The sequence below is a fragment of the Diaporthe amygdali genome, assembly GCF_026229845.1.
Source record: "Diaporthe amygdali strain CAA958 chromosome Unknown NODE_10_length_1141467_cov_65_626103, whole genome shotgun sequence".
In the NCBI taxonomy this organism is placed as follows: domain Eukaryota; kingdom Fungi; phylum Ascomycota; class Sordariomycetes; order Diaporthales; family Diaporthaceae; genus Diaporthe; species Diaporthe amygdali.
This window is the reverse complement of record NW_026517030.1, coordinates 588,285-615,109: the sequence shown is the minus strand read 5'-3', so window position 1 is coordinate 615,109 and position 26,825 is coordinate 588,285. Positions and strand designations below refer to the sequence as shown.

Genomic DNA, 26,825 nt, shown 5'->3' with positions numbered 1-26,825 from the left:
CTGCTTCTACACTATGTTCACCAACTACGCCAGATCTGGTAGGCTAATTAGCCACTACAACAAAGCTGTACCATGGATCGGACTAGAGTTTGTGCTGTCTTTCATAGTATAAGAAGATTAGTGTTTATGTACCAAAACAGGTCCTAATACATGTGCCTCGATATTGCCGATACTGGCTGGTCAATTGCTTAGACATGAAATCACCAATACGTATGTTGCAATTGTCTTTCAGATGATCTTGTATTTCCTATCATCTATATCTGCTGCGTGCAGGTCGTATGACGTGCACTTAGCCGGTCCACTCCTTTCGCACCCTGTTAGTCCTCTTGTACGAGGAGGCCCCAATGTACTGTATTCCGAACTCAATCGTTTCGACCAGCTCATAGTCATCAGCCGAGTTCCGGTCACCAAAGATCTTCATCGCTCTAACTGCCAGCTTATACACGCCAGCAGGCACGTACTCCCCGGTAGCGAGCCGTCCGTCCCAGGTTGTCGATTGCGGTCCGCGAGGCTGATACTCCAGCGGCGTCATGTACAGATCGCCGATAGTGGCAAGGCCGAGCGACTCGGTGGCGTTGGCGTCCGACGACACCGGGACGACATCGACGCGAATCAGTGCCGAGCCAAGGGCGAGGTTGATGAACAACCGTGGGTAGTCTGTGCTATTTACGTTGTATTGCGTGTCATTGGAGTGGCCGGGTGGGGGGAGCAAGAATGTGTGGTTCGAAGATACGGGGGCATCGTTTAAGTTGAGAGAGCTGCTCAGATATGTCTGGTCGCTGTCCAAGACCGTGGCGGAGTGCAGAGACCCAGCCACACCCAAATATGGGAGAGACAAGCTGGACGAGTCGGAACCGTTGATTGCAATGTAGCCCGAGTAAACGGGCAGTCTCTCAGCATCGAGTCCAGCGGGCGGCGTGGCCTTCACTGACACGATCTTGCGTTGACCAGCCGGTAATGTAAAAGTTGTACCGCTGAGGAATTCCAAGGTAGCATAGTCATCGAGGAGCTCGTTGGGGAATGGCGCAGGGAAAATGCTGCCATTGCCCGAGAGAGTATAGCCGGTAGCCGCACCCACGTGGCTCAGCGTATAAATGACAGATGTCTTTCCGGTGTTCGACACGGTGAAGTTCTGCACTGGAAGGATGTTGTCTGTGTCGTTAAACGAGAGACTGCTGACGCTAAGAAGAGATGTCGTGTATGCTGCATCGTAAGCCTGAACCAAGCCCGAGCCTTGTTGCGCAGCCGGTGCTAGAACGGGGTAAGTTGTGGCGCCATCGTTGAAGAGATTTGGGTTCGATGTCGCGGAAAGGGCGTTCTCCAAGGTCTTGGGGTCCTTGGTTCCCCTGACTTCCATCAAGAGAGCGTAGATACCAGCAACAAGGGGGCAAGCCATGGACGTTCCCGAGAGCACGGCGTAAGAGCCCAAAGCCGTAGGATACGTGGACAGGATGAGGCCACCAGGAGATGCAAGCTGGGGCTTGAAGTCAACCTCCCATGTTGGGCCCCAAGATGTGTAGGTGCTTAGGAAGCCACCGGTCAGGTTATTAGGTGTCAAAGTCAAAGACTTGTCGGCGGTTGTTGGGTCAGTCATCGCGACCGTCACGTTCTGCCCGGCTGAAAGCGCAGCAATCCACTTCGCTCCCTGATCCGCTGTGACCATAGCAACAGCCTCGAGTCCAGAGACAGTAGTGCCGCTAACAGCAGTGGCGCCAGCCGGAACATTGTTGTAGACGATTACGTATCGTGCGCCCTTTGCCACCACGTTCTGTAGCTTTTGAACGAAGGTGCATGAGCCCCTACGTACTAAGACGATGTACCCAGACAAGTCGGGAGTATCGTCTGGCAGAGCAGTACAGGCGTTCGCAGGGTCTGCGGTGTCGTAATTGACAGACCACAGGGGCAAAGTGACACCAGCCCAGGCTGAGGGCTGCCCTGGCGTGTAACCGAAAGACTCCTCAGAACCACCGTCGACAGTGTAGCTGGCAACGGTGAGCAGTGCTGGTGTAATCGTGTTGTCAATAGATGCAATGGCAGTGACTCCCTTCCCGTTTGCTGCGGTACTAGCGTAGAACAGGCCTTCGGCGCCATCGTTACCGGCAGAGACGGTACATGGTACTCCGTTTTCGACAATTCGCGACACCGCGACGGACCAAGGTTCCTCGCCCCACCCTGATGCTCCTCCTATGGAGGCAGTGATGAGATCAGCGCCTGCTTCGTAGGCCATGTTGAACGCAGCAATGAGAACATCTATTCGCAAACATGGTATTAGCCATCAAACAAGACTGGTGAAAAGCACTCTTAAGACCGAACGCGCATGAGTGCAGAGCGCACTCAAGTTCGATAGAGAGGAGGAAGAATAAGGTAGCGTACCATCAGGGGAAGATCCATCACAACCAAACACACGATAAGAGCCCAGCGTCACTCCTGTGGCAGCACCAATGATGCCGTATGGGTTGTTCGTCTGAGCAGCGACAATACCAGCGACGTGGGTGCCGTGACCGCCACAGTCGAAGGGATCTGGGTCTGGAACGGGAGTGTTCGATCCGTTGAATGCATCTCCAACAAGATCGTAGCCGAAGGAAACCAAGCATCCAGGGCCGAAGCAACCTCCGAGGGCCGGATGACGGTAATCGAGCTATATCACAGTGTTAGCTACGAGTGGCCATGGTTATTATATCGAATATTGCTTTTCCCTCTTGACAATATCATCCTCCACCGGCCATAACAGCATTTACACTGACTTGGTGAAGCTTGTGCTGTCGATCATAAGGCCATCCCGCGTTTTGACAAGGGATGCCAAGCAGAGGATGCCCAGACACACAAGATGCTAGGGAGAAATTCATGAACTTACACCAGTATCGACAATGGCCACTTTGATTCCCTCGCCCACAACGCCCTCGTCCCTCAGCTTGTTCACCTGGGTCATGACGTGAGGCGAGAACGTGTCCTCAGGGGCCTGACGCGTTTCCGACGCGTCCTCCCTGCCAGCATCGTCCCCTGCCACCCAGTGGACTGTGTGCTTTGGCACATTGTACAGCCTGACGGGCCACATCTTCTTGACGGCAGGCTTGGTGCCCATAAGATTGGCCTGGTCATCAGCCGTGTCGGTGTCGTGGAAGCGAATAGACGCTCCCTTGAACAGCTTGTAGTCGAGCTTCATGCGGGTCGAGGCCACATCCTGGACCGACGACAACTCCGCGTCAATGTTAACCCCATCTTCATATTCAACAATGAAGGCGCCTGGGACGATGTTGCTGGCCTGGACGAGGCCAATGGCAGCCAGGAGGCCGCTTATGATTCGGAGTCCAACCATGGCGCTTAGGAGAGACAGCTTTGGACCAGGAGTCTGGAGAAGAAAATCGACAAGAAGAGTTCAGGGTAGACAGAAAGAGAAGGACGAAGTTGGGGGCCGCCAAACTGCAACTGCGGGAAAGAGTGACATGCAGAAGCTGGGGCACAACATCGTGGAGAGGTGAATTCCGAACAAGTGAATGCTGGGGCACCAACTTATATGAAGGGATAGAGCACTTGCTCTGCAGGCTCATATTCACCATGTGCTGCACAGCAGGTACAAGCCAAGGACAAGCCAAGGGTGAATAGCGTAGCTCGCACGCTTGTGCCGCATTGGCAGTTCATATGCATGGCCATCGCATCATCTATTCTGCACCTTGAAGACATCAGTATTAGTAGCTCCACAAGGGCCGGCTCAGTCAACTCGACTCGCCCAGCCGCCAAAGATACACGAGACCAGGGACTCGCCACGGTGTGGGCCAGTCGCGTTGTGGAATTGCGGGTAGTTTAACCGGCCTCCTTTATCACCATGGCTTGTTCGAGGGCATGAAGATCCATTGGACAGCAATTGGAAGATATGCAAGGTGCAGGGTCAGGTGCAATATAGACACGCCTGGAGCAGTTTTCGACGGCGGCGCTGGGCAAAGCTTGGCCTTTCCACTGTCCTTGCCTAGGCAGGCAGGCCGGTGTGCAGCACAATCGCCAAGCTGCGGAAAGCTGTCGAGAAAGTGGGGACAAGGATTCATAAATGAGGGCCTAATTTAACACAACCAGACAATCAGGAAGGTCATTGTTGGTTCAGTCCCCTCGACGACACCGGGACGCTTGATGATGGGCCCCGTCCTGGTCGTCCACCCAGGAGAACATAAGCTCCAAGAATAGGGTGAAAGCAGCGCGTAGTGCATGGTAGTGTCAGTGGTACCCCCGCCGGGCTGGGATACAACAGAGGTGTCGACACCACGGCTGTCAACGTCTTGTCTGGTTCTTCAAATGGTCGGTGATGGTAAAGAATCGCACATGGGTAGTTGGATTAGACTCAGATTTAGCTTGCTCCATCCCGTCAATGATGGCCCGGAGAAGAGGGGGCAGCCAGCGGAGATTGAACGGCGGCTATATGGCGCAGCCGCCACTTCGACCTCCCCGTTCCGGTCAAGCGCACTGGGCTCACGATTTGAGTCATTGACTTTGTTGATGGGCTGTGGTTCGAAGGTTGTGGTCGAATACGAACGCTAAATGGAGATGAACGCCAGAAGAAAAAGATGCAGCTGCTCGATATTGGCAGCCTGGCGCCTGGCTGCTCGCCCCTTTCTGGTGTGGCGATGGCAGCCGGAAATTAGGACGTAGTTCGCCCAGGCTTCTGGACTGGAATCTGGCCCGAGGCAGCGACTAGAAGATTAGAAGATCGACAGGGAGACACGCGTGCCGTAGATCACCGGAAAAGCATTCGGAATCCATTGTGCCGCGGAAGGGTGCAGTCCGGGAGTCCGGGTTCCTGCTTGAACATGCGTCGAATATCTTGGAAGAAGCAGCACACCTCTCTCTGTGTCGGTGGCGGGGGATGGGCTGAGACATTGAGCAATATCTGTTCGGAGCTGTCCCTTTCAACCCGAATGCAAGGCAGTGTTTCGTACCTGCAGTCACCCGATCAGCAGAAACCCCACCTAGTACAAACATGCGTAGAAGCTCGCACATGTGAGGTCGTGTAAGGGTCCGGGCGGGGGTATTGAGCTGACAAGGAATCTTCGATGAATGGTGTTTAATTGAATTGGGCTTTGGTTGAAACCCAGCATATATATCACAACGGCAGATCTTCAAATCGTGTTTAGCAAATTCAGGGCATCACATGTTTGGAGGTGCCTGCACCTTGCCTGTGGCTGTCCATTGGACTGCCAGCCGCGCGAGCTGCTTCGCCCATGCAACCGTCGGTGGGAATCACTGCAGAAGCCACCTTCCTGACTGTCGGGATGCATGGGTGGTAATGACTTGTTTCTGCAGCTACTGTATCCCATCGCCTACAAGCCAGCCTCCATAGCCGAGGACTTTTGGCGGTGACACTGGTAGCGTCACTATGCCAGCAACTCCCTTGCGACATCGTACGTGTTCATGTAGGCAATGCCCTCTTTCCTCCATGTATCCGCTTCAACCCAAGGGCCAGCCGTGGCATTCAGGACCATATTTGTCGGGTCCTCAATGCTGTACTTCGGCCATGCGGGTAGGGGCAGCAGATCCACGTTTTCTCCCACTTCCCACGCACTGGGCGGATTCGGATCAAGGTTATGTACAAAGCTAACATAAGCCACAGCGACAGACCGTGCAATTCTCAAGTCGTTGTCGAATGCCGGGCTTGGGCCGAGAAGCCCGGTGATGTTCTGAAAGCTGAAGGCGACGTTATCAAAATGCTGGATCCCGGCGAGTTCCGTCTTGTTCCACAGGCGCGTGTCAAACCTGTACGAATAGACGTCCTGCCCTGCTGTTCCGGCGAACACCTCGCACATCTTGCGGCGGCCGGAATGCATAACCATGTCACCACCTATAGCGGCGCCACGGCGCCAAGCTAGGCCTTTCGACGGGAACACGGAACAGTTGTTGATGTAGAGTGGCGGCTCGACGCAAGGGTCGTCGGGATATAGCTCCAGGAACTTCCGAATGGTTGGGGGTGATAGCGCATAGCTGCGCCACCATAAGAATGCATTGAAGAGATCAGTCTCAGTGTTGGGCCCCGCTGGACCAAAGGAGGCGCCTTCATCGGTGTTCGTGCCAGTCAGGAGGGGGATGGCGTTGTACTTCCCGTCGCGGATAAGGGTGCTTGGGTAGCCAGTGAGGAAGTTCCCATCGATGAGAGGGTTCCAGACCTGTGCGGGCGAGGCGGCGAATAGCTTGTCCTGGTCAAGTCCACGCAGGCACGCAAGTTGGTCACTCGCGGTGTAGCAACCGACGGTTCGTGTGAGGTTTTCCACAGGAACAGAGTAGTAAGCTAGGTCCTGCACTTGACATCCTGTTGGACCGCCGCTTTCAAGTATGGCACCGCGGTATAATCCATCGTCACGACCGTCGTAACTAAGCAAGTGGTATGCGATGCTTTGAGCCCCAGCGCTCTCGCCCCAAACGACCACGCGCTCGGGGTCACCTCCAAAGGCGGCGATGTTCTCCTGGATCCACTGTAATGCCAGCCTTTGGTCGATCAAGCCTGCATTGCTCGAGCCCTCAGCCACAAGCGCGGGTGTCTGCAGAAATCCCCACATCCCAAGACGGTAGTTCATGTCTACGGCGATCATGGGCTGTCCCATATCCTGGCTGACTCTAACGATGCCGCTTAGGTTGTACTGGGGGTCTGCCGTCGAGCCCGCGTAGAGACCACCCCCATAAATCCAAACCAGGACTGGTAAGTTGGTATGGTTGCCGGCTGGGCGGATGACGTTCAAGCTGAGACAGTCTTCGGAAAGGTTGAAGGTCGAGCGGTACTGCATGCAGCTGTACCCATAATTGGATGCATCTCGGACTCCGTCGAAGGAGCTATTCAGGCTGCGTGGCCACCTGAAGCGCAAGTCTCCCAGGGGAGGTTGCGCATAGGGCAGACCGAGGAAGACATCTTGGTCGTAAGTAGGGAGATAACGCCCTTGGTAGGTCCCATTTCTCGTAGTCGCGACAGGCGCGGTGTCGCTGCCATTGAATATCGTCACACTGCTGCCGGGCTGAAGCAACAAAGATGCCACAGCAAGCGAGATGGGCCTCATGGCAGGCGACAGTCTGTTTCCAAAGAGAGAATCGTTCAGACTTTGACCCCTGGTCCGCCCATTGAGACAGCAGACGCCGAGACACGCTCTTCTGCCATCTTATTATACTGGCTCATCATCCACGTCACCGGCGCAGCTCCCAGCGACGGCCACGGGTTGCAGCCATGATTGGAGGGAAATTGTCAGCCGGGTGCCATCGTAGACTATCGACCTGGTGAGGATTTGGAGACAGGCCAGGGGCAGAAAGTGGCCAGTCGAGGAGTAGTCGGCCATTCTGCGGGGTCGACTGACGAGGTGTGGTGGAAGCAAAAGTCTGGGCGAACAGGGCAAACAGAGCAAACCGGGCAGGGTGGAACCAGGATATGGAGAAATGACAGGAGAATTGGGGACGAGGAACGCGGTCAGCGGCAAGTCAGTGTAACGGGGACCCGCATATAAAGCCTCTGATGGACTGCTCGACATTGAATGGTGACATGCGACATGTCAGTTGGTGAGGTGGAAATAGGCAATGTCACCCGCTGCCCGTCGGTCCACGAGTCGTCACATGCAGGCCGTCGCCCGGTGGACCAGTGGACTTGGGGCCTGGAGGAGCCATCTGCGGGGCGCACGGGCCAGCGGTTCGTCCCAAGCTGGAGCTTCTTTCTTTCCCCGGAAACTCAATTGCTGGGCGATCCAAACTTTTGACTTTCGGAAGCCAACGATGGTGGAATAAAGAAGAGGATCGATGCCGGGATGTGGATGAGTACCCAGCCCCATTCGTCATCCCCAGCCAACATTGCCTTCCCACAAGATTGTCGTCATTAGTCCAGGTACTCTTCTAAATAGCCAGACTCTTGTGATGACCATCGTCTGACAATTAGCAGCAGGGCCACCCACATCCTTTTCAGCAATGGGTAGGTTCATTGTTTGGAGTGCCGCATCGCGCCTAGAAAGAAGCCCTCCCAAGAGTGCCAAGTACATCTTATACGGCTCGAGCCGAGACACAATGCTTGCATCTCAAATTCACAACGTGACATCACCTCCAAGGTGCTCGTTTCAGCAACATTTAGTCTCCTAGTTGCCACAGCTGAACCACCAAAGGTGCTGACCTGCCTGAAGCTGGCAGTCCCTCCTGGCAACACGAGAAACTCAAAGCCCAAGTCTGGGAGATAAATGAGTAGAAAGCCATGATATAAGGGTATAGGTATCTATGTGCTGCCAAATAACAAACGCCGATCAGGAGGGGCTGCCGCCTTATTAAATATCCGCTAATTCTTGAAAATGTCTCTGATGCTCGATTCCGCTGAGATCAACTGCTCTGCCGGCCAACGTCCAGGTTCGACAATCGCATTTATGCTGCCACCTTGACATCTTTCAGAGCTATTGTCTGACCGTTCTTCCAAGGCGTCTTCCCAACCTTGTAGTGGTTCTCGTCTGCAAATGAAAGGGTGTTGCCTTGCTTGGCCACCAGGGGAATAAGGAGGAGGTCGAGCAAAGCGCAGTCACCTCCAATGTAGGGGGTGATGTATTGGTCCGCGAGTTTCCACAGCGGGTTGTCCCACGCCACTACTCGCGTATAAAGTCCTGAGATCCCATTCATATCTGAAGCATTCTTCTTCCTTATTCCCTGGTAGTCCTTGAAGACCTGGGTGAGCGCATCATTGCTCGGTTCGGCGGTTTTCGTCAGCAGCTCATGCAGGCCGTTTGTTAGAACTGCAGCAGACTGCCATCCACTGTTGAGTCCTAGACCGACGTTGGGTGTCATCTTGTGCACCGTGTCTCCAATCAGCACGGTGCGTTCGCCGTACCAACTTGGCGCGACGCCTTCCTCAAGTCCGGAAAAGTAAGACCATGAAGTCTGAGACCAGATGTCGCCGAACTTGACATTCTCGGAAACACTTATATCCTCCACTGATTTTGCAAATTCAGCTTTTTCGTCCTCTGAGTAGCGTTTGCTGCCCTTGATCGTTGTTGGCAGACGCTCGTAAACAACAAACATGGCCATTTCGGGACCAGGGATGACCTGAATTGAGGTCTTGTCTCCGTGCATCTCGTACAACGTCTGAGAATCGAGACCTTTTGTCCAACTTGAGCAGCCATACAGCGCTCGGTAAGACGTCGTGAATGGCTCTGCATCCCCTTGACTCTTGGCCATATGTTTCCTGACCGAGCTGTTGACGCCATCTGTGCCGACAACGATGGAGCCTTCATGGACGCTGCCGTCCTTGCAGCTGACTTTGACACCATCTGCAGTGGTTTCGATCCCAGTCACCTCGACATTGCTCAAGATGCGAGATTCGTGCTCTGGGAGGGTGTTGTAGAGATACTCATGCAGCTTCGGCCTGTGAAAGCACATCCATGGGTGCCCGAGCCTAATGAAATCCTGCTATCAGTCCCAGAAGCCTTCTTCGGGGCTTGGGTAAACTTACGCGACGCCGACTCTCTCCATCATGTTGCTCTTCTGCAGTACAGACCCATCTCTTCGCACGTTCTGTTTGAACTTAATTCCGCAGTCGATCTCCTCGGCTCCCTTCAGCAATCCGAGCTGGTCCAGGAGCCTCACGTTGTTTGGCCAGAGAGCCATTGAGGCTCCACCTTTCGGAACAAGCAGGTCACTCCGCTCCAGAACGATAAAATCAATTTCCGCCTTGGTCAGGCAGTGGGCCAGGCCAAGACCGGACAGGCCGCCGCCAACAATGATTACTTTGAAGCCCATGTTGTCTTTGGGGTGAACGGAACGAGAGGAAAGGTTGGGACGTTGAGCTCAGAGACAATGAGGCCTCAAAGATCGAGAGCATTTGTTTTATCTAAAGCCTTTTTTTTTTTTCGGCGCGAGCCTAGAAGCGGACCCCCGATGCTTCAAAACAATGCCCCACCGAAAGCCGCATTCGTAGCCCCCTGGAAATAGTCCATGATCTCCGGAGAGGAGTTGTCGTCTAATGAACACGTGGGAAGTGGATTTCATCCTCGGTCTGGCCTTGAACAGGAAAGCAATTCGTAGCCGAGCGGCACTTCTGCGGCCCGGATCTAAGTCCACTCTCGCATTTCCGTCGAGATCTACAAAGTTTTACTATATGCTCCGGCATCAAGGTTTTGCGTCTTCGTAGGATTATGGGCAAAGTAAAATGGAGTCTTATCATTTCTGGGGAGTCTTCGACTCCTTTTGATTTGCCACTAACAAGCTCAGAGGTTCCATCGGCAATCTCACCTGCATGTCAATAGGGGTCGCACGCCATATGCGCGCCAGGGCAGGGTTTCCTCAAAGTTTGGCAGGTGGGTCAACATGGGAAAAGGGGAATCGCATGTGCAACGTCTCGGACAAAACCATCAGACCATCAGTCCGATGGGCACGGACTGGCTAGCACGTGGCGATCGAAGAGACCTGCGCTCGGAAAATAATTGAAGCTCAAATTCTCAATTGCTGTCACGACACGCGATTCAATGTTGCAGACCGAAGCCAACAACCCTGTCTCCCGAGCACGCAGGGGTGAACGGGACGAAGGGCTGTGGGTATATGTATCGAAAGTCCCAAGTTTGCAAATTCATATGCTCGAGCAATGGTGTCTACCTCCCATAATCTGACACCAGCATGGAAACCATTTGGCCTTGTACGTGCTCCTCAATGTTGGCAGCAACGAGGTACGGATCGACTCGATCAACGCCTTTGCTCGGAGCAAAGCGGCAGCAGCGATGTCGTCGTTGCAATCTCGGCCCCTGACTGAGCAGGTAATAGACCTCGGTGCTCTGCTTGAATCAAATGATGTCTCCTGCCAATTTCTTCACCTTGCTGGCATTGGGAAGGAAGAAACCTTCGGGGCTCCCACTTCATGATGCCTTTCCAGCAAGCTATGCCCAACTCTTGGGTCTGAACTGTCGAGGACCAAGTCAACACGGAGCCTCTGCGTTAAATACATTCGTACAACACGCGCACCAACAACTTTACTGTCGTCTTTTAACAATCGCATCTCGACTCTTTGGAAATGCCGGCTGCATCTCCAGAACGCATGGATTCGGCCGTCGACATCTCTCCGACTTCATCAGAAGATTCCAGCCTGTCTGACTGGCCATTTGGCGACCCTGATGACGATGCAGACACTTCAGAGGTCGCATTTACAGTAGCTCCTCAGGAACCATCCAAGAGTTCTGTTTGTCCTTTCAAAGCCCCGACGAGCAAAGGCTCGGTACTGCCTCCATTAAAATCTAGCAATGTCTTTTCAGAATCAGCAAAAGCAGTAAGTTAGACTACAGATGATCATCACTTTCCCTTAAATAGTGCTACCTGCTTGTTCTGCTGAACCTTTTCGAAGCACCTACAACTGATGCATGTATACCTGGGAGCGCAAAACAGGACTACAACGCCATTGCCTTGCTCTCCCTCATCCAGATTCGTTTGTATACTGCTTTTTAGCCATAGCTAATATCAGGTGTTACAGGCCCTCGCCTGGGCACCGAAGACCTGGAGGCGGGATCTCAAACCCATGCTTCGGTATGTAGTTGTGGAGCCTGATGAAACAACCCGGGTCAAATACTTGACCTGGGATCAGTCGGGTGGCGAAGGCCTCGGGCCCCGTACCACAGGCGACTTCTTCAGCGAGGACGACTACGATCAATCCGAACCTCTGTTGCTCAAAGCTGGCGACTGGAATCACGCAACCATCTGCTTCTTTAAAAGCTACCAAGATGATGAGTGGGAGATATTGCACACGGTGTCTGGGTACGAGAGCATAAAACTCCCCACATTAAGTGGAAAGGCGATCTGGACAGAGAAACCGAGTGTCGAATGGGTCGGTTTGGAGTTCTGCGACACTATTTTAAACGGAACTTTTGGAGTCGGTCAAAATTCTCACCGTGGCAGATTACGTGTTGTCACGCATGAAGCATTTGAAGATAGCGACTTGGAAATGGTCATGTGAGTATTCCCTGCGCTTCGGGTCTGTCACTTGTTCAGTTTTCGAAGGTTTAGCTGGTCCTGAGAAGCAATTTTGGAGTTTTCATGCGTCCGGATTATGCTCTCTAGCTTGCAAGTTGTACATTTCGCTGATTGGAATTCGTGTAGGAAGATTTGGCCATCGCCCATGAGTAGTAAGCTCGGACTAGAGAATGAGATGATGGCATACAAAGCTTGTGATGGCTGGGACATTACGCCCGAGTTTGTCGGCTATGTCACAGAGCAGGGCAGAGTCATCGGAATGTTGACTAAGTACCTTGAAGTCGCGCACAAGCCGGAGAATGATGAGGAGAAGGAGCTGTGCCGCACAGCTCTGCACAATTTCCAGGCAATGACTGGATGGCAGCGCAGGCCCAAGGCCAGCCACAAAGGCAATTATCTCATTGACAACGGCAAGGTCTTCCTCATCGACCTCGCCAATGTGTACCCACCTGAGGAGGTTGCCAAGAAAGATAATGACTGGACGCAGAAAATTCTGCATGAGGATTTTGACGCGTACTAGGACTACGACGAGCATCTCTACCATTGAGACCTCGGGATCAAGGTCTGTTGAATGGGTATTGCGCAGGTGAAATCATACCACACAAACGAAAGTAGAAATATGAGGCTTTTCTTGACTCGTCGCACTCAGGACTTTTGTCATGTGGTTCGCACTTCTTTATGATGCCGGACACAGACAAAAGACACTATCAAGACGAAACTGAAGGACCCCGCAAACTTTGAGGCCATTTCACGCAAGCCTCCAGCCCAATGAGTTTCCGCATAGTTGAATCAGAGCTGAGTCTGGTCTACAATTTGGGTTCCGGATCCAATTGCTGCAAGGCACTCGCGCGGACCATCCAGACTGCATATATCACTGCTTAGACCTTCATACCAGCCATAAAATTGACAGGCTGTCGAGTCTCTTGAAGTCTCGATACCAGGTCATCTGCTTCGGTGCGGACATTTGAGCTACCGTTAGGCAATCCGCAACCCAATCGCCTCGATCCATTCTCGGTCGATACCATCTTCACCAACAAAGATCTCTTGAGTGTCGAGGAACCTCCTGGCATAGCTGACCGCCTCCGCTTCATTGCCTAGATACATGTTGTATCGTGCACAGTCCTGATAGCTACAAATGCTGATGTGTTAGCCTATCTGATCAGGCCGATCTGTAAGTGTTGCTGTGCGACGATATCGTGCGCTGCCAATCAAATGTAAGCTAGAGGGGCCAGACTTACGTCTGACAGACCTTCCAGCCTCCCAGCTCGGACTCCTCCATCAACCGTAGCAGCTCTTCTGCATATTGGACAGCCTTCAACGCTATGGCTTTGCGTGTTTCTGAATCAACAAGAGGCCACTTCTGGTGTGACTGATCTAGAGACCTTCTCAGACTTGTCATGTCTTTGCGCACACGGTCTGCGATCTCTGGCTTAGTGCAGGCTCTGCAATTGCACGTGAAACCCCAGTGCGTTTGTGTTTGTCTCAGCCTCTGCTCATGGGTCATGAAATCGCCACGGTCACCAAGGTAATTGACGAAGATTTGCTGCCCTGCCTTGATATCGCGACCAGTCTGAATGGTTTGTCGGTTAGTCTTGTCGTTCCAAATGCTGTAGGAATTTGGTACACAGGAATGGTTGATGCGGCTGCAAGTGAGAAAAACAGCTGAGCCAGCATCTTTGTTGTCTTTTGTAATTATCGACGCGTTGGTGTGGTAAATAGCGTACAGCTTGAGAAACTTTCTGAAATCCTCATTCTGGACATCAAGTGGGGTTTGAGGATCTTCGCTACGGATTTGAGTCACAATATTACCGGGTAGGTTTTCATTGAGGAGCCGGACGTTGCAGTAGAGGTCTTCAAACTCGGTTATCTTGGTACCTATCGAGCTAATGGCATCGCAAAAGTCTTGGAATGGAGTTGCAGATCGAAACAACAGTATCACAGGACTTTCAGCGAGAATGTATGCTCCCATGGGTATATCAACAGTCGCGAACAGACCTCTGCCCATGCCACTGTGTGCCGCGCGAACTTCGATCATGCTTCTGGAATCCATCGTTCTTCGAGATCTGCTCACAATTGTACAGAAGAAAATAAAGATTTGTTAGCATGAACTGGTTGGCAAATGCCGTTTTGATCTCCAAAGGTTGCCACGCCAATAATATTCAGTGATCACGTACTTGAGTCTAGAAAACAGTCGACCTCTCACACTTGATCGTGAATAATGGCAATGAGGACGGGAAATTTTAAAACGGACAATATGTTTCGAGCCTCTAGACCAGCTTTTATACAATGAAAACTATCCATTTGCTTTTGAAGTGAACACAGCCTGTTGGAGAATTTGCAGCCGTTCGAAAGCATGACAGGCAACAATTCATGACACAAACAGGGCGAAAACATGGAACATGTCTCCAGGATGCCATCACTCGCATTCCCTGCAAAGGTTGAGGCGGGCTGAAAAGTTAGAAATATCAGTCACGAGCAAGGACAGAGTTTGAAAATTGTCCCTTCTTTTTCCTTGTTTTCTATCTTACAAAAAAAAATACAGTGACAATGTAGAGGAAATTGGTGTTACATCATGGGAACAACAGGATTCGTTGGCAGGTAGAAACACCTATGAATCATCAGGATCTCTAGTGCTTCACTCATACACTGAGTCCGATAACAAGGCAACATCTTTCCTGCTTGCAATTTTTGCACACATTTCTGTGTAAGGAGAGCTAAAAGCGCAGAACTGAGTCACTCCACTTCCAGCATCTGCTGATATAATACAGCGTGCTGATTGGTCAATGCTATGACGTCAAAATCTGCAGGCTATGAGCTGGAGACCAGGGCATTGCGGGAGTGCAACTCCGATCTCTAGCAGCTCCGAACCCTCTCCACCGAGCTTTTCGCAGTTGCAGACGTCTTCGAATCAGCCCTCTAGGCGTATACATCCAACGAGTATGCTCTGCCAGAGGTGCGCCGCCATTCTGCGCGGCACTCGCCTCGCCGGGCTGCCACAGCGCGCGACTCGCCAAGCCTCATCGAGCTCCGCGCTTCCGAGACGACTCGGACGGTCCTCTACGTCGACAGCTCTCTGGCCGACTCGATCTACCCCTACACATCCCGCCACAGCCTCAACAGCCGGTGCGATCAGACTCTACTCATCATCAGCTCCGCCTGGTACAAGCCCAACCCCCACCGAGTCAGCGAGCCCATCAAGCACCCTCGAGAAGCCCGACTTCCTCGACGAAGCCGAGTCCACAATCTGGGATCGCCTCGTCAAAGAGTTCAACCCGGTGGAGCTGGTGGTCCAAGACATATCAGGTGGCTGTGGATCTATGTATGGGATCGAGATCAGCTCAGAGAAGTTTCGAGGCGCGAACATGCTCAAGCAGCAGCGGATGGTCAACGCTATTCTTGGTGACTTGATGAAGACCTGGCATGGAGTACAACTCAAGACGAGGGTTCCATGAAACAGACATGTGACCGCATTGAAGCAAAAATTACATGCATAGCCCTGGATGTCTTCCAGAAAGGGTTGGGCTCTGTAACGCGCATCGCGTGACGCGTGACAGAGGCTGCATGGCTGCTCCGGGCCATACACGGGCAGACAGTGCTGTGACTGAGTCGTCATGCACATATAGGAGACTTGAGCGGCGACGAGTTAACTTGTGAGCATCCACCAAGAGGCACATTTTACATGGATAGACAGTCGCGAAACAGAGGCACGCTACATGGGTCATTGGCCAATTTATACCACCAGCATCGGCTCCGCAAACACTCAGCAATAGTCGATGCCTTGTACAGCTCTAACGACACATCACCACTCAGAATATATGAAATTGAGGCTAGGCAGAAATAATGACTCAATTTAGTAGAATTGGTACAGGCCTTAAGCCTTTCTTCCAGTCCCCTTTGAAACTGAAGTGGAAGTTGTCCAAAGGTACTATCTTAAACAACAGCTTTTTCCTGCCTTTAAAGACGACTCCAAATGGCGCCCTGGTACGCTGATACCTAAATCATAGCCAGGTTCGTGTCGGCTACCTATCCACCTAGCGAAATGTCGTGTGTGTTCCTTACTCCTCTGCAGCCGAATGAGCCACCGCAGTCTGTGATGGATTGAGGTGAGACTTCAAAGAGCCGAGGCAGCCGGGGCATCCTTTATCTCGCACTTTTCGCACTTCTCATGCAGCCGTTTCTCAGGTAACTCTTCGTATTTATCTGGATATAAGATCCAGCAATCACGTCCTGTGTGGTTAAATTGTTTGCAGCCATCTCGGTCTAGGTTCGGTATACCAGATGTCACTTCACACTGAATATCATACATTAGCCTTGTACGGAGCTTCTCTGGGCGTGTGGTCATATGGAATATGAGAGAAGTTTGTTGATCTATAGAAGAAAGCTGTCGCCCCGCTGGGGATGAGTAGTGAGGGAGAGAGCAGCAACGGATGCCTGGGGGATGAGGCCGGCGCAAGCGCACACTCACACCGCATTCGTAACATTCACGAACCCACCGACACATTTCTTATTTGCTGAATTTTTGTGACAACGAATTGTGTTTTCACGGTTCCCTGTGGTCGACTTCTCTTCAGAGAGGCGCTGTGATCGAGGGTGATGCTGTGTCCGTTCGGGTTCGAATGTTAAGAAGTCAACACAGACAGGGCGGGGGAATATATATGGGAAGTATGCGTAGATTCATTGCTTCTCGATAGTCACTCATTTTCGTCTAACCTCTTGTGTTCATCACCCTCTTTTATTTCATTGATGCCAGCAGTATCAATTTATACAGGGTGCGGGTGATACACCGCAGTCGAAGCGATTAGCAGCCCACAGCCAACGTCATTGAAGGATGTAAAATTTTGCCCACATGGAATTCCGCTAGGTCACACATTTTAAAGAACTCCTTATAATTCTGCAAGTCATCAACTAAAATGACTGGTATAAAACAATTGTCCTCAACTTCTTAGTAGCCACTTTGAAGGTGTGGGTGGGAAATGTTGGTCACTTCATACGATGGTGCGCAATATCTATGTAAATCCACAGAGCTACGTTGGATCTTGCAACCCACCCTTCTAAGTATGGTTCGTTGAGTGAGCGGGTCTGGCAGAAATCGGGGGTATGTTCTAAAAGACGCCCTCCTTGGAAGATTCGCAGCTTGATTGAGAGTTTCTGTAAGTATATTTCCCCAGTCACTCGCTCCTTGTCTTAGCATATTTGCCTTGTAGGGGGACAATTAAGTGCTTGTCATTGATGTCCCACACTCCCCTCCCACTTACACAACTTCTAGTCACAGTAAAAGTGGGTCCGTGCTTTGGCCGCCTGCAGTCACCGGCGAGCTTTGGACCCTGGAAGCTTAGCTCAGTGCCTTCGTCGTGGGGTAGCTCCAGTTGACCTTCCTCCTTGCCCTCTACAACCAACATCGAAGGTTTCGCAGACACAATTAAAAGCACACACAAGCAAGTAAAATAGCAACCCACCTTCCAGGTATCAAAACTCAGATTCCAGCTCTCAAGATCCTCGCATTGCACAAGCACCAACCGTATCGATCCTCGAAGCTGTAATCGCAACTCCCAACAATGAAGACCGACCAGTATCTGAATCTTTGTCTTGAGCAGGCTGCCCTGTCCACTCTTCACTACCGCCATGGCTGCGTCGTCGTCAAGGGAGGCAAGGTTATCGGTCAGGGCTACAACGACTGTCGTCCTGGATACGACGGTAACAGCGTCCTGAAGACCGGCATCTTGCCAAAGTCAGCAGTCAACGACAAGCCTGACAAGCCGGATCCGCCCAAGCCCAAGAGCGACTTCAAGACTGTTGAGAGCATTATCGGCAACTGTGGAGGCGGCCATCACGCTAATGCGCGATTGACTATGCACAGCGAGATGATGGCCATCAACTCTGCTCTGTCGTCGCGCAGTACCCTGGCTGCCAATACCGTGTCTCATGTTAAACCGAGCTTCAAATTACTCGGTGATTCCAAACGCAAACGAGCATTACAGCGCGACGCTGTCCTCTCCTACACCAAGGCCGTCTGCCTCACTACCTTCGGACCGCAAGTTCAACAAGGTGCCGGCCCGGCTCAGGCAGGCGAGTCGCGTGTTAGACCCTCCACATATCGATGCGACGGTCTCCTATCAGACAGACAGGAAGAATGGCTATCACTACTATCACCATCACAGTCATCATTCGCATCAGTACCACAAAGAGAAGTCGAGGTATCAAGAAGAGAAGGGGTACAAGACCAAGTACGACAGGTACAAGTATAAGTCGTCGAAAAGGGTGAAGGAAATTCCAGCACCAGGGTTTACTACCCCGAAAGGCGAGCATTCTGACTACGACTCCGATTGTAGCGGCGAGAGAAAGATCTCCCCAGTCGCTACAGGGAGCAATAAGAGCAAATTTGGACTACGAAAGGTGAGTTGCAACAGCCAGCTAGCATGATTCCCTTAATTAAGCTCACTGACCGTCGACAGGCACGGAACCTGCACCTCCTTGTGCCCAAGGGCCGTACCGGGGGAGCCTCACCCGGCGTCAAGGAAAGAATGAAATGTCCTAAGCTTGTCGGGGCAGACGTCTATGTTGCGCGCCTGGCGAATGATGGCCCAGCCCCGGGAAGCAGGAAGAAACGCCGTGCACATAGGCAGCCAAGCGATCAGAATGCTGAGGAAGCGGATCCGGATACCTGTACCAGGGAACCCGCTCTGTCTGCTTCGACAGGGTCTCTACACGACGAGCTTATCACCAAAACGTCCAAGCCAGAGCCCCCGCCCTCAATCTTGGAAGATGTCAAGCCTCGACCTACTGCTGCCGAATCTCGTCCGTGCTATCGCTGTGTCGCTTACATGCACTCGGTTGGGATCAAAAGAGTGTTTTGGACGACCAATGAGGGTAAATGGGAGGGTGCCAAGGTCCGAGATCTGATCGATCAGCTCAACGGTACCATGAAAAGCGACACCGACACCTCCCTTGGACAGCCTGCGATGGGTCTTTTTGTCACCAAGCATGAAGTCCTGATGCTCCGGAGGCTGATGGGAAGCCCAGGGTAAATACATCGGAGTGCAACACCATCGGACTGTAAGGTGTACTACATTGCTGAGTATCAATTCTAAATCTTAGTTCTAAATCTATGTGCCGTTCGCTGAAATTGACTAAACAATATCTCCACGTCCAAATCCGTTACACGATCGTTATTCCTGCCAGTGCTCGCTCATCGGAGTTATAGATCCTCTGCTTTCCCGAACCATCGAGATTGCATTTGTACAGAGATCCACCCAGATCAGTGAGATAAATGTGTCCAGCTTCCAGATCCAGCTTCAGACCAATCGCCTCGTTCAGGTGTCTCACAAGCACCTCGTATGGCTTCTTACTGTCAGCCTTGGCCACCAAGCCGGACGTAGGATCCAATGTTGCTCGGTTCACAGAGTTGCCCAATGGAAGCTCGCCACGATCCGTCCAATATAGTAAATCAGTGCTGTCGTCAATCTCAAGATCGATCGGCTCGGGAAGGTTATCCAAGAGAAGCTCGATGTCAGGTCGAGTCTCAGCCGTCTTTCCAGCGGGCATGTCAATGTTTGCGCAGAAAATACGCCCCTTTCCGGATTTCGAGGCCGCCTTCTGTGTCCAGTAGAACTTGCCGTGCTTGGGCGAAACGGTAATGCCCACGCACCACTTTGTCTGGTCTTCGAAGCCGTCTGCCTCCCAATCACCAGTCTTGATGATCGTTTCGAGCTCGCTGCCGTCGTAGTTGCAGCGGAACACCCGCATCCCCTCGCGGTCGCAGAAGTACAGTTTCTTGGATGTTGGCTCAACGACGAGCTGCTTGGGAGTATTGGCCACCCCTTTGGGTACGATACACTTTACGTCCGAGCCGTCTTCAAAGTTCGCGGAAAATACCTCGCCATTGGGTTGCCCTGGAAGCCCCATGCAGGTCCAAAACATGCGACCCGAGGATTTGTCGACGTCGATGCCGTCGGGTAAAGCCTGACTCTTGACGAGTGCCTTTTCGTTTTTGCCGTCGCCTGACATCTCCAGCACAAAGCCTGGAGCTGGTGAGATCTTTGTGGCGGCCAATCCAAGATCCAATACCAAAAGACGAGGGACACGAGGATACAGCCCTCCTTTCTGACTTTTCGCGCCCAGTCTCCCTTTATCAATGTACTTCTTCTGGACGAAATCAACGGTCTTCTCCGATGGCAGGCCCCTTTCCGCGACGTAGTGCGACTCAATAAAGGCAACTGTGTCGAGCCCGACATCGTCCATCATCTTGCAGGGCCCCATGGAAGTCTTGAACATGGTCGTGAACATTTCGTCAATCTCCTGTGGCGTTGAAACTTCCTCAGCCAAGATCGTGAGGACCTCGCGCTTCACTGCAGCCCAGAGTCGGTTGAAAATCAAGCCCGTTGACTCCTTCCTGGCTACATAGGGCGTCGTCCCCGCCTCCTTCTGCCTCTCGAAAAGGAATTCAATGATCACGGGCTCTGTGAACCCACAGGTCATCAGCTCAACGACGTTGTTGACAGGCGGCATGTAGTAATGCGTGTTCAATATGCGCGCCTTCGTCGCCTCATCCTTGATCTTGTCCAGCATCTCAGAGCTCTTGTACGAGCTCGAGTTGCTCGCCAGGATCGCATCCTTTGGCGCATGGGCTTCGAGGTCTGCGAAGGTATCGATCTTGATCTGCAGCTTCTCCGGCACGGCCTCGATAACGAGCCATGCTCCTCGCACGGCGTCGGGGAGCTCGGCTTGCGTGGAAATCTCTCCAAAGCCGTTGAGGTTGGCTTTGGCTGCTGGATAGTCGCGGGCGTTTGCTTTTACGTACTCCTCGCAGGCCTTTCGCTGCGAGGCATCAGGGTCCCTGACACACACATCGTAGCCTGCTGCGACCCAGCTCGTTGCTAGAAGGGCATGTTAGCTTGCACTCATGATGGCACCGAGGAGGATATGTGGCTATTGTCTCACCTATGCGACGTCCTAGTACACCACCGCCTAGGATGGCAATCGGTCGACTGTGATAGTCTTCTGGGACATGCCAAGAGGAGCTCATGATTGTAGATGGTTCAGTGTTTTGCGAGGCGGGGCAGTCGGAATGTTGTTGACAGTCACGTTACGGAATCGGGGCCAACATGGTGCCCTAGAGTCGGCCGACTGTCTCTTTTATGTCGAGACAGCCTCGCAAAACCATGTGGGCCGCCGCGGTTTCGCGATTATGCGTCGCGTCGCCGGCGACGTTGAAATACGTGATGTATGACGACATCCTCCCTAGACAAGTAGTTAGGATCATCGGGGCTGTGGTGCTATCATCTCGCGACGTCCGTCGAAAGCGAAGGGCCGGAGCGGCGGGGAACAATCTATAAAGTCCGCCCGGTCTGATCGCCGGGGCTGCACACGGAATTGCCTCGGCCAAGCCCGCTGCCTCGGCACAGGGTGGGTCTTCCGGCATCACCCGACCGGAGCTCCCGGCGTGAAAATGACACCACTAGTCCTATTCAAGGTACATATGCTTAGCTACGTTGGTTTTAGCCAAAAGTATACGACAAATGTCGCTCCCATATCTTCCCCTGCTCTAGATAAAAGACAATCTGACCCAGGTGCCAGGAATATGCTATTAAGTGAGGCCTCTGCCAGCGGGCAATAGGTAGTTAGTGTTCTAACGTCTATTGCTCATCCAGCATCCATTGGTTGGACCAGAGTATTGGAGATGCGCCTTTTCTTTCTTCATAGAACGCAAGTGTGGATGATCCATATCAGTACGTCCCAGGCTACCTAGCTCCTTGCATTCGGATGGATTTTGACACAAAACTCCTGGCGAAGGCACGTCCAGGGGATCCTGAGGCATTTTGAACAAAGATTGTGAACTGATAGCATGATTATTATCCGTGCTGAAATCCAACGTGCTTAGGTACGTCTCAAGTCTCACACTCAAGATATGACTAGAAATTGAGAAATGTTGTTTAATCTAAATCGGCTCTTGGCGGTGCAGTTGTGCCTCTATGTAGTCCGTGGGGATAATGTATGGATGCGATTTGGCCTAACCTTTTGAATCCCATGAGTGCTGTTCAAGTGATTGACTTGTCTCGTTCTTGCTGCCGCCCAGCAACCGTGTTTACTTCAATGTTCCGAATTCAACCGCGTGTCGATCAGTCTGTGCTCAGATCATGATCGGGGCCTTAGGTCTCTAATTAGCATTCATTAGGAAAGATCGAACCGATTCAAATTTTCTTTCAACCCTTCTCGCAAGCTTGAGATGTCTAGGTGTATTTGACTTTCCGTTATGGAGCACCTCACCCTGAGTAGTCAGAAGCACCCTCTGATGAAGTGTAGGTCCCGGATGGTCTGTTACGGACGTTATTCCCTGTGGTGCGGATTATTACTCCGAGAGCAGCATTTGTGGAGAAAAACACATCTTAGAGCCTTGTTCGTGGTGGAGAATTCTCGGGGAAGATTACTCACAGAAACGTGCCAACTAGTAGTCTTGTTGTTTCTCATTATAGGCACCCAGCCAATCAGGTTATTTGTTTCAGCACGTTCGGCCCAACTTTCAAACAAACACATAGACCATCCATGCACGGTTGCCGAGCTTTTGCAGTCACATTGTAGACTCAGCGCACGTCATTCAGCAATGAACCAGTAGAACCACACCCAGAAATTCTCGTGATTGTTGGATTTAATCTCGCGACTTGATTGATGCGCATCGACTCTTGGAATTGTTTTGCCCAGCAAGTGGCTCGGTGCCACTTCGCAAGACATTGCTTAATCAGATCCCGAATATATCTACACACCGAACGCCAAGTCGGAGACAGAGAAAGTTAGCTCGTGAGTGTGGATGTCTTCGTACGAGACAAGAGCTTTCCAGTTTCAAGTTGCTCCGTCCCAGCTGAGGTGGAGGGCCGTGTGCGATACGGTCGAAAGCTGGAGGGCATCGTCATCGCGGCTGAATATGAGGCAGTGCCTAGCGTGGCATCGCTCAGCACTGTCCAAGCGAGATGATAGACTCACGGCTTACGTGCACGATTTTCATGAGCACGAGACTTTAAACTTTCGAGCAGTTCACAGCTGTCTTGGCGAGATAAAGATAGGAGTTCAATACATCTCTGGTATGACTAAGTAGCTAACCTCATCGAGGCACACACGTGTCCTGGAACCAACAAGTTTCCTCGTGGAAGGGTTGACCAAAGAGAGGCCTTCAATTCAAGACCAGAAGAGGCGCCGAAACGATCTAGCCTACCAGCACAGATTGACAGTGCCAGAAATTGTGCAGTCCTCAGTGCTACCTAGGTAGGCGCACAAAGTGCGTTGGCAGGGGATCTTACCCTCCCGAAGCAAACAAGCCTAAACAATGCGCCTTTCTCATGGTGGGCTTGTCACTTGTCGCCCTTACAACCTCAACATGGGGAATGTACGATTAATTATCCACAACTTCACAGTTTCCTGACGGACGGATCTCCGTATGACCGACGGACTACAAGAGTAATATGGTGAACTTACCAGATCTCCTAGCCTGTGAGGATCTCGCTTGACATGACATTATGGAAATATCTTGTCGAAAATATCCAAGCAGCACACCAGAAAGACTCTAATGTAAACCTCGTGTGAGGAACCGACTGTAAAAGGTCACTCCTGCGCCTTAAGCAGGTCTTGTCAATTTGTGTACTCAAGTATCAAGTCTCTCTTGACTGCTCTCTCTATGTACATGGATGATGCAATCATCTCAAGGGGCCGCGAGATGTCAGCCTGATTTGAGCACCCATGAACAATATTCAATTTCGCCGTCCATTTCAGCGTAGAGGGTCTCATCGTGATCCACACATAGAGTCTGGCAAGAGTAAACCTGATTGTCAAGACCCTCGCACTTTTACAAATTTTTGACAATGACACGTCAGTCTCGTCTCCGTCTGCCCCTCCCATTCGCGCTGAATTCGGACATTCTCATGCTTTTCTTCTAAGGTTGCAGTTGTGATCAGCCAAGAGGCAAATCGTGACTCAGTAAAGGGGCAGGACAGGGCGTGTATCACCATAGTACCTGAAGACAGGATCCATTAATCGAGAGCGGACCGAATTATGGACCGGACCAGACCGCGGTGGCGTATCAGATCGCCTAACAGTGGGTCAAACGGGGATCCGTTGCTATAATAGACGTATTCCAACTCTGCATCGAGGGCGTCATGAAATGCCATTCAATATGTGCTCATCACTTGGCAGCTTTAGCCCATACCTCGAGGCTCCAATGGCATCGGTTCCGCGTCATGTTCTCACCGAGTTGTGCCCGCTTTGCAATGCTCCGCCCTTGTGAGAATGACGAGAAAGCCAATTAGATGGAGCCAGGCTTCTTCCGTTCCGCTGAATCATGAGCCATACAGCAAAATATTTCCGGAACAAACCGGGTGATGCTCCGGGTCTGACGAAGCCTTCCAATGTTCCTTGTTGTTCCCACCAGGATTTGTATTTATTCCCAGCAGGTCATATCGTCGAGAACCAAATCTGGCCACATCAGAGACTTGGCCGGATCAAATTCGGAATCGTGCTAATGCGGCTTCGGCTTGGCAGCCGTGACGGGCTTGGCAATTATGTGCCGCCTTGAGATTTGAGCTTGAATTACGAGATTGTGTGCAGCTAGGCTTGGCAGGCTGGGCAAGAAGCACGCCGAGACGGGTCAGTCCGGTAAGCATCAATTTGTAACGAGATTGGAACCTGGCCGCGAGAACAGACTGAGGACGAGTGTCAACAACTGTCTGATCAGAGTGAATGGTAGCAATTGCATGCGGCGGAGCAGAGTAAAATATGCAACACATAACAGATTGCAACTATTGTTTGTTCACGGAAGGGATCGCGATAGCCCTGTCACCAGAGTCATTCCGTCATGTCACATTCGGAGTAATTGGGTAGATGAGCCCAAGTTTATAGAAAAGTTGTGAGAAGAGAAATCATGAAGTTTGGGAAAGGGAGCCTCCTGGGCTTGACAAATTGAACGAGCGACGATAGTTGGTCTTTTTTTTTTTTTTTTTTTTGTAGTAGCATTCTAGTCAAAATCAAATTAGTCTATGGGGATATCGTACTCTACATCCAGAAATGAGTGCCTGATGGAGCATTCTGTGACTGTCTCCCAGTAATGCCTGCTCCCCTCCAAATTTGAACTGGACAAGCAAGCAGCTGTCCGAGTTCTTTTTTCCCAGGAAATCAATCCCATCCACAACGCCTGGCAGAAAAGAGCAATGCTGGCAATTTGTATGCAGAATCCGTGACGTGAAAAAATGTGAACTCCTCCTTACTCAGTGATCGACGACGTCCTCGTCCCTGCCGGGGTACATAATATCCTGGACTATCACAGCCCGGATGTGGTGGTACAAGACAAAGAAGTATGTCAACAATATGCACACCGACATAAACACAGCAAAGTCGAGCACGATCTTGCTGTTGATGGCGTTGCCGAGTGTAATAGTTGCGAGTGTGAAGCCTGTGTTGGGGAACACACTAGCCCACCATCCAAGATGGAAGTACTTAGGCCTGCTGTGGATCACTGCAACGACAGCAACACCCCACCACCAGAGGCTGAGGCCCCAGAGATAGATACCACCAAGAACGGCCATCTGACGGACAAAGTGGACGTCCATGACGCCATTTGAGTCAAAGTCGAAGTTGTCCGGCAGGCCGTTTGACATGCCGATAAAGGCTAGGCAGGTGAAAGCTGGGGGTCCCACATTCATGAAAAGACCGGCCCTGTGCTCGCGACTGGGTAGGCCAAATGACATCAGGCGCCCGACCATGTGTGCGTACATGAGGAACGATACACTGATGCCGAGACCCTGGCATGCGAGACCACCGTACACAATGGCAACAGACATGAACTCAGGTTGAGTGTCGGCAACGACGGAGGCGATGGTGCCAGTGAGCATGATCGGGAAGATTGGCAGGATCCAGGTGGGCATCATAGTCTTCACTTCCAGGTTGTGACGTCGGAAGACGTAACTGTACTGACCGACGGCGACGATGAGTGTCACGGCCAGGTAACTCCAGAATGCAACTTGGATGGCCCATTGGAGAGTCTCGTCATTCTCCGGTATGGCGTAACGATAAGTGCTTGTGATGAGTGTGGCGATGGACAGGAAGAATGTCGGGAAGAAGAAACCCTCGCGCTCATGGCAGATTGATGCCTTGAGATCGCCTGGGTACATGAAAAACCGGGCAACCAGGGCACTGGCTGTGAGGGCGAAGAGGATGAGTGTGATGACATAGACGACAAGACCAATTTGTCTCAGTCCGGGGAACTGATACGGTTGTGCAAAAATGAGAAGTGATAGTCCACCGGTGCTCATGATGAGAGTCCACCATGCCCAAGTGAAGTGGTGTAATCTTTGCTTCAACCCTAGTTTCGGCCTGTTTGGGTCGTAGATATCGTATCCTTGGTACGTTACTCGGTGAGGGTCTTTCTTGATCGGGTCTTCATCCTCGTACTTCTCGAGATCCCGCTCGTTGGAAGGAGTCGATACTCGAGTGCTGTCATTGCTCTCGATCTGAGGGTTTTGGAAGTTGTTGTTGAAGTTGTTGGAGAAGCTATTTGGGCGAGGAAGGTTGGTCTCGAATAGTCCTTGTGGAGCTTGAGATTCCATGAAAGATGGCCTCTGTTCGTAGCCCCCGAAGGATTTTCTTGCGCCCTCCATCTTGTTGTTGAGCAGCAGAGTGCTCAAACGTCGTAAGCCTCGCTATCGGATGTCTATGCGACGCGGTGCATGTACGGTGGTGAATGGTTCGTGCAGAGGCCGAAATGCCCCTATGAAACTCTTGACGAAGTTCGAGTCGTCGCCAAAAACCTCACCGCTAGGATGAGATAGACCGAAGAGGTATGTGCTGAGGGACCGTGAGTGGCAGAAGCAGTGAACGATGTAAACAGATTGCGCAGTTGAAACAAAATAAAA

The 26,825-nt window shown here is 51.8% G+C and overlaps 9 protein-coding genes across 9 annotated transcripts; 3 read left to right on the top strand and 6 right to left on the bottom strand.

Moving 5' to 3' along the window:
- Positions 1–289: 289 nt before the first annotated feature.
- On the bottom strand, positions 290–3,316 carry J7T55_009157 (uncharacterized protein; the record flags this gene model as incomplete). The annotated part of the gene is made up of 3 exons (XM_053142093.1): positions 290–2,250; positions 2,374–2,638; positions 2,855–3,316. The coding sequence occupies 3 exons, from the start codon at positions 3,314–3,316 to the stop codon at positions 290–292; spliced, it is 2,688 nt and encodes an 895-aa protein (XP_052994998.1).
- A 2,044-nt stretch (positions 3,317–5,360) lies between these two features.
- On the bottom strand, positions 5,361–7,028 carry J7T55_009156 (uncharacterized protein; the record flags this gene model as incomplete). Its single annotated transcript, XM_053142092.1, has 1 exon — positions 5,361–7,028. One exon carries the CDS (start codon positions 7,026–7,028, stop codon positions 5,361–5,363), a length of 1,668 nt encoding a protein of 555 aa, XP_052994997.1.
- Positions 7,029–8,358: 1,330 nt separating this feature from the next.
- On the bottom strand, positions 8,359–9,723 carry J7T55_009155 (uncharacterized protein; the record flags this gene model as incomplete). The annotated part of the gene is made up of 2 exons (XM_053142091.1): positions 8,359–9,349; positions 9,437–9,723. The coding sequence occupies 2 exons, from the start codon at positions 9,721–9,723 to the stop codon at positions 8,359–8,361; spliced, it is 1,278 nt and encodes a 425-aa protein (XP_052994996.1).
- A 1,264-nt stretch (positions 9,724–10,987) lies between these two features.
- On the top strand, positions 10,988–12,457 carry J7T55_009154 (uncharacterized protein; the record flags this gene model as incomplete). Its single annotated transcript, XM_053142090.1, has 3 exons — positions 10,988–11,239; positions 11,441–11,916; positions 12,064–12,457. The coding sequence occupies 3 exons, from the start codon at positions 10,988–10,990 to the stop codon at positions 12,455–12,457; spliced, it is 1,122 nt and encodes a 373-aa protein (XP_052994995.1).
- Positions 12,458–12,912: 455 nt separating this feature from the next.
- On the bottom strand, positions 12,913–13,987 carry J7T55_009153 (uncharacterized protein; the record flags this gene model as incomplete). The annotated part of the gene is made up of 2 exons (XM_053142089.1): positions 12,913–13,066; positions 13,176–13,987. 2 exons carry the CDS (start codon positions 13,985–13,987, stop codon positions 12,913–12,915), a joined length of 966 nt encoding a protein of 321 aa, XP_052994994.1.
- An 889-nt stretch (positions 13,988–14,876) lies between these two features.
- On the top strand, positions 14,877–15,389 carry J7T55_009152 (uncharacterized protein; the record flags this gene model as incomplete). Its single annotated transcript, XM_053142088.1, has 1 exon — positions 14,877–15,389. The coding sequence occupies one exon, from the start codon at positions 14,877–14,879 to the stop codon at positions 15,387–15,389; it is 513 nt and encodes a 170-aa protein (XP_052994993.1).
- A 2,103-nt stretch (positions 15,390–17,492) lies between these two features.
- Positions 17,493–18,962, top strand: J7T55_009151 (uncharacterized protein; the record flags this gene model as incomplete). The annotated part of the gene is made up of 3 exons (XM_053142087.1): positions 17,493–17,824; positions 17,916–18,330; positions 18,390–18,962. The coding sequence occupies 3 exons, from the start codon at positions 17,493–17,495 to the stop codon at positions 18,960–18,962; spliced, it is 1,320 nt and encodes a 439-aa protein (XP_052994992.1).
- Positions 18,963–19,092: 130 nt separating this feature from the next.
- On the bottom strand, positions 19,093–20,959 carry J7T55_009150 (3-hydroxyacyl-CoA dehydrogenase family protein; the record flags this gene model as incomplete). The annotated part of the gene is made up of 2 exons (XM_053142086.1): positions 19,093–20,810; positions 20,875–20,959. 2 exons carry the CDS (start codon positions 20,957–20,959, stop codon positions 19,093–19,095), a joined length of 1,803 nt encoding a protein of 600 aa, XP_052994991.1.
- A 4,222-nt stretch (positions 20,960–25,181) lies between these two features.
- Positions 25,182–26,570, bottom strand: J7T55_009149 (uncharacterized protein; the record flags this gene model as incomplete). The annotated part of the gene is made up of 1 exon (XM_053142084.1): positions 25,182–26,570. One exon carries the CDS (start codon positions 26,568–26,570, stop codon positions 25,182–25,184), a length of 1,389 nt encoding a protein of 462 aa, XP_052994990.1.
- Positions 26,571–26,825: the final 255 nt, after the last annotated feature.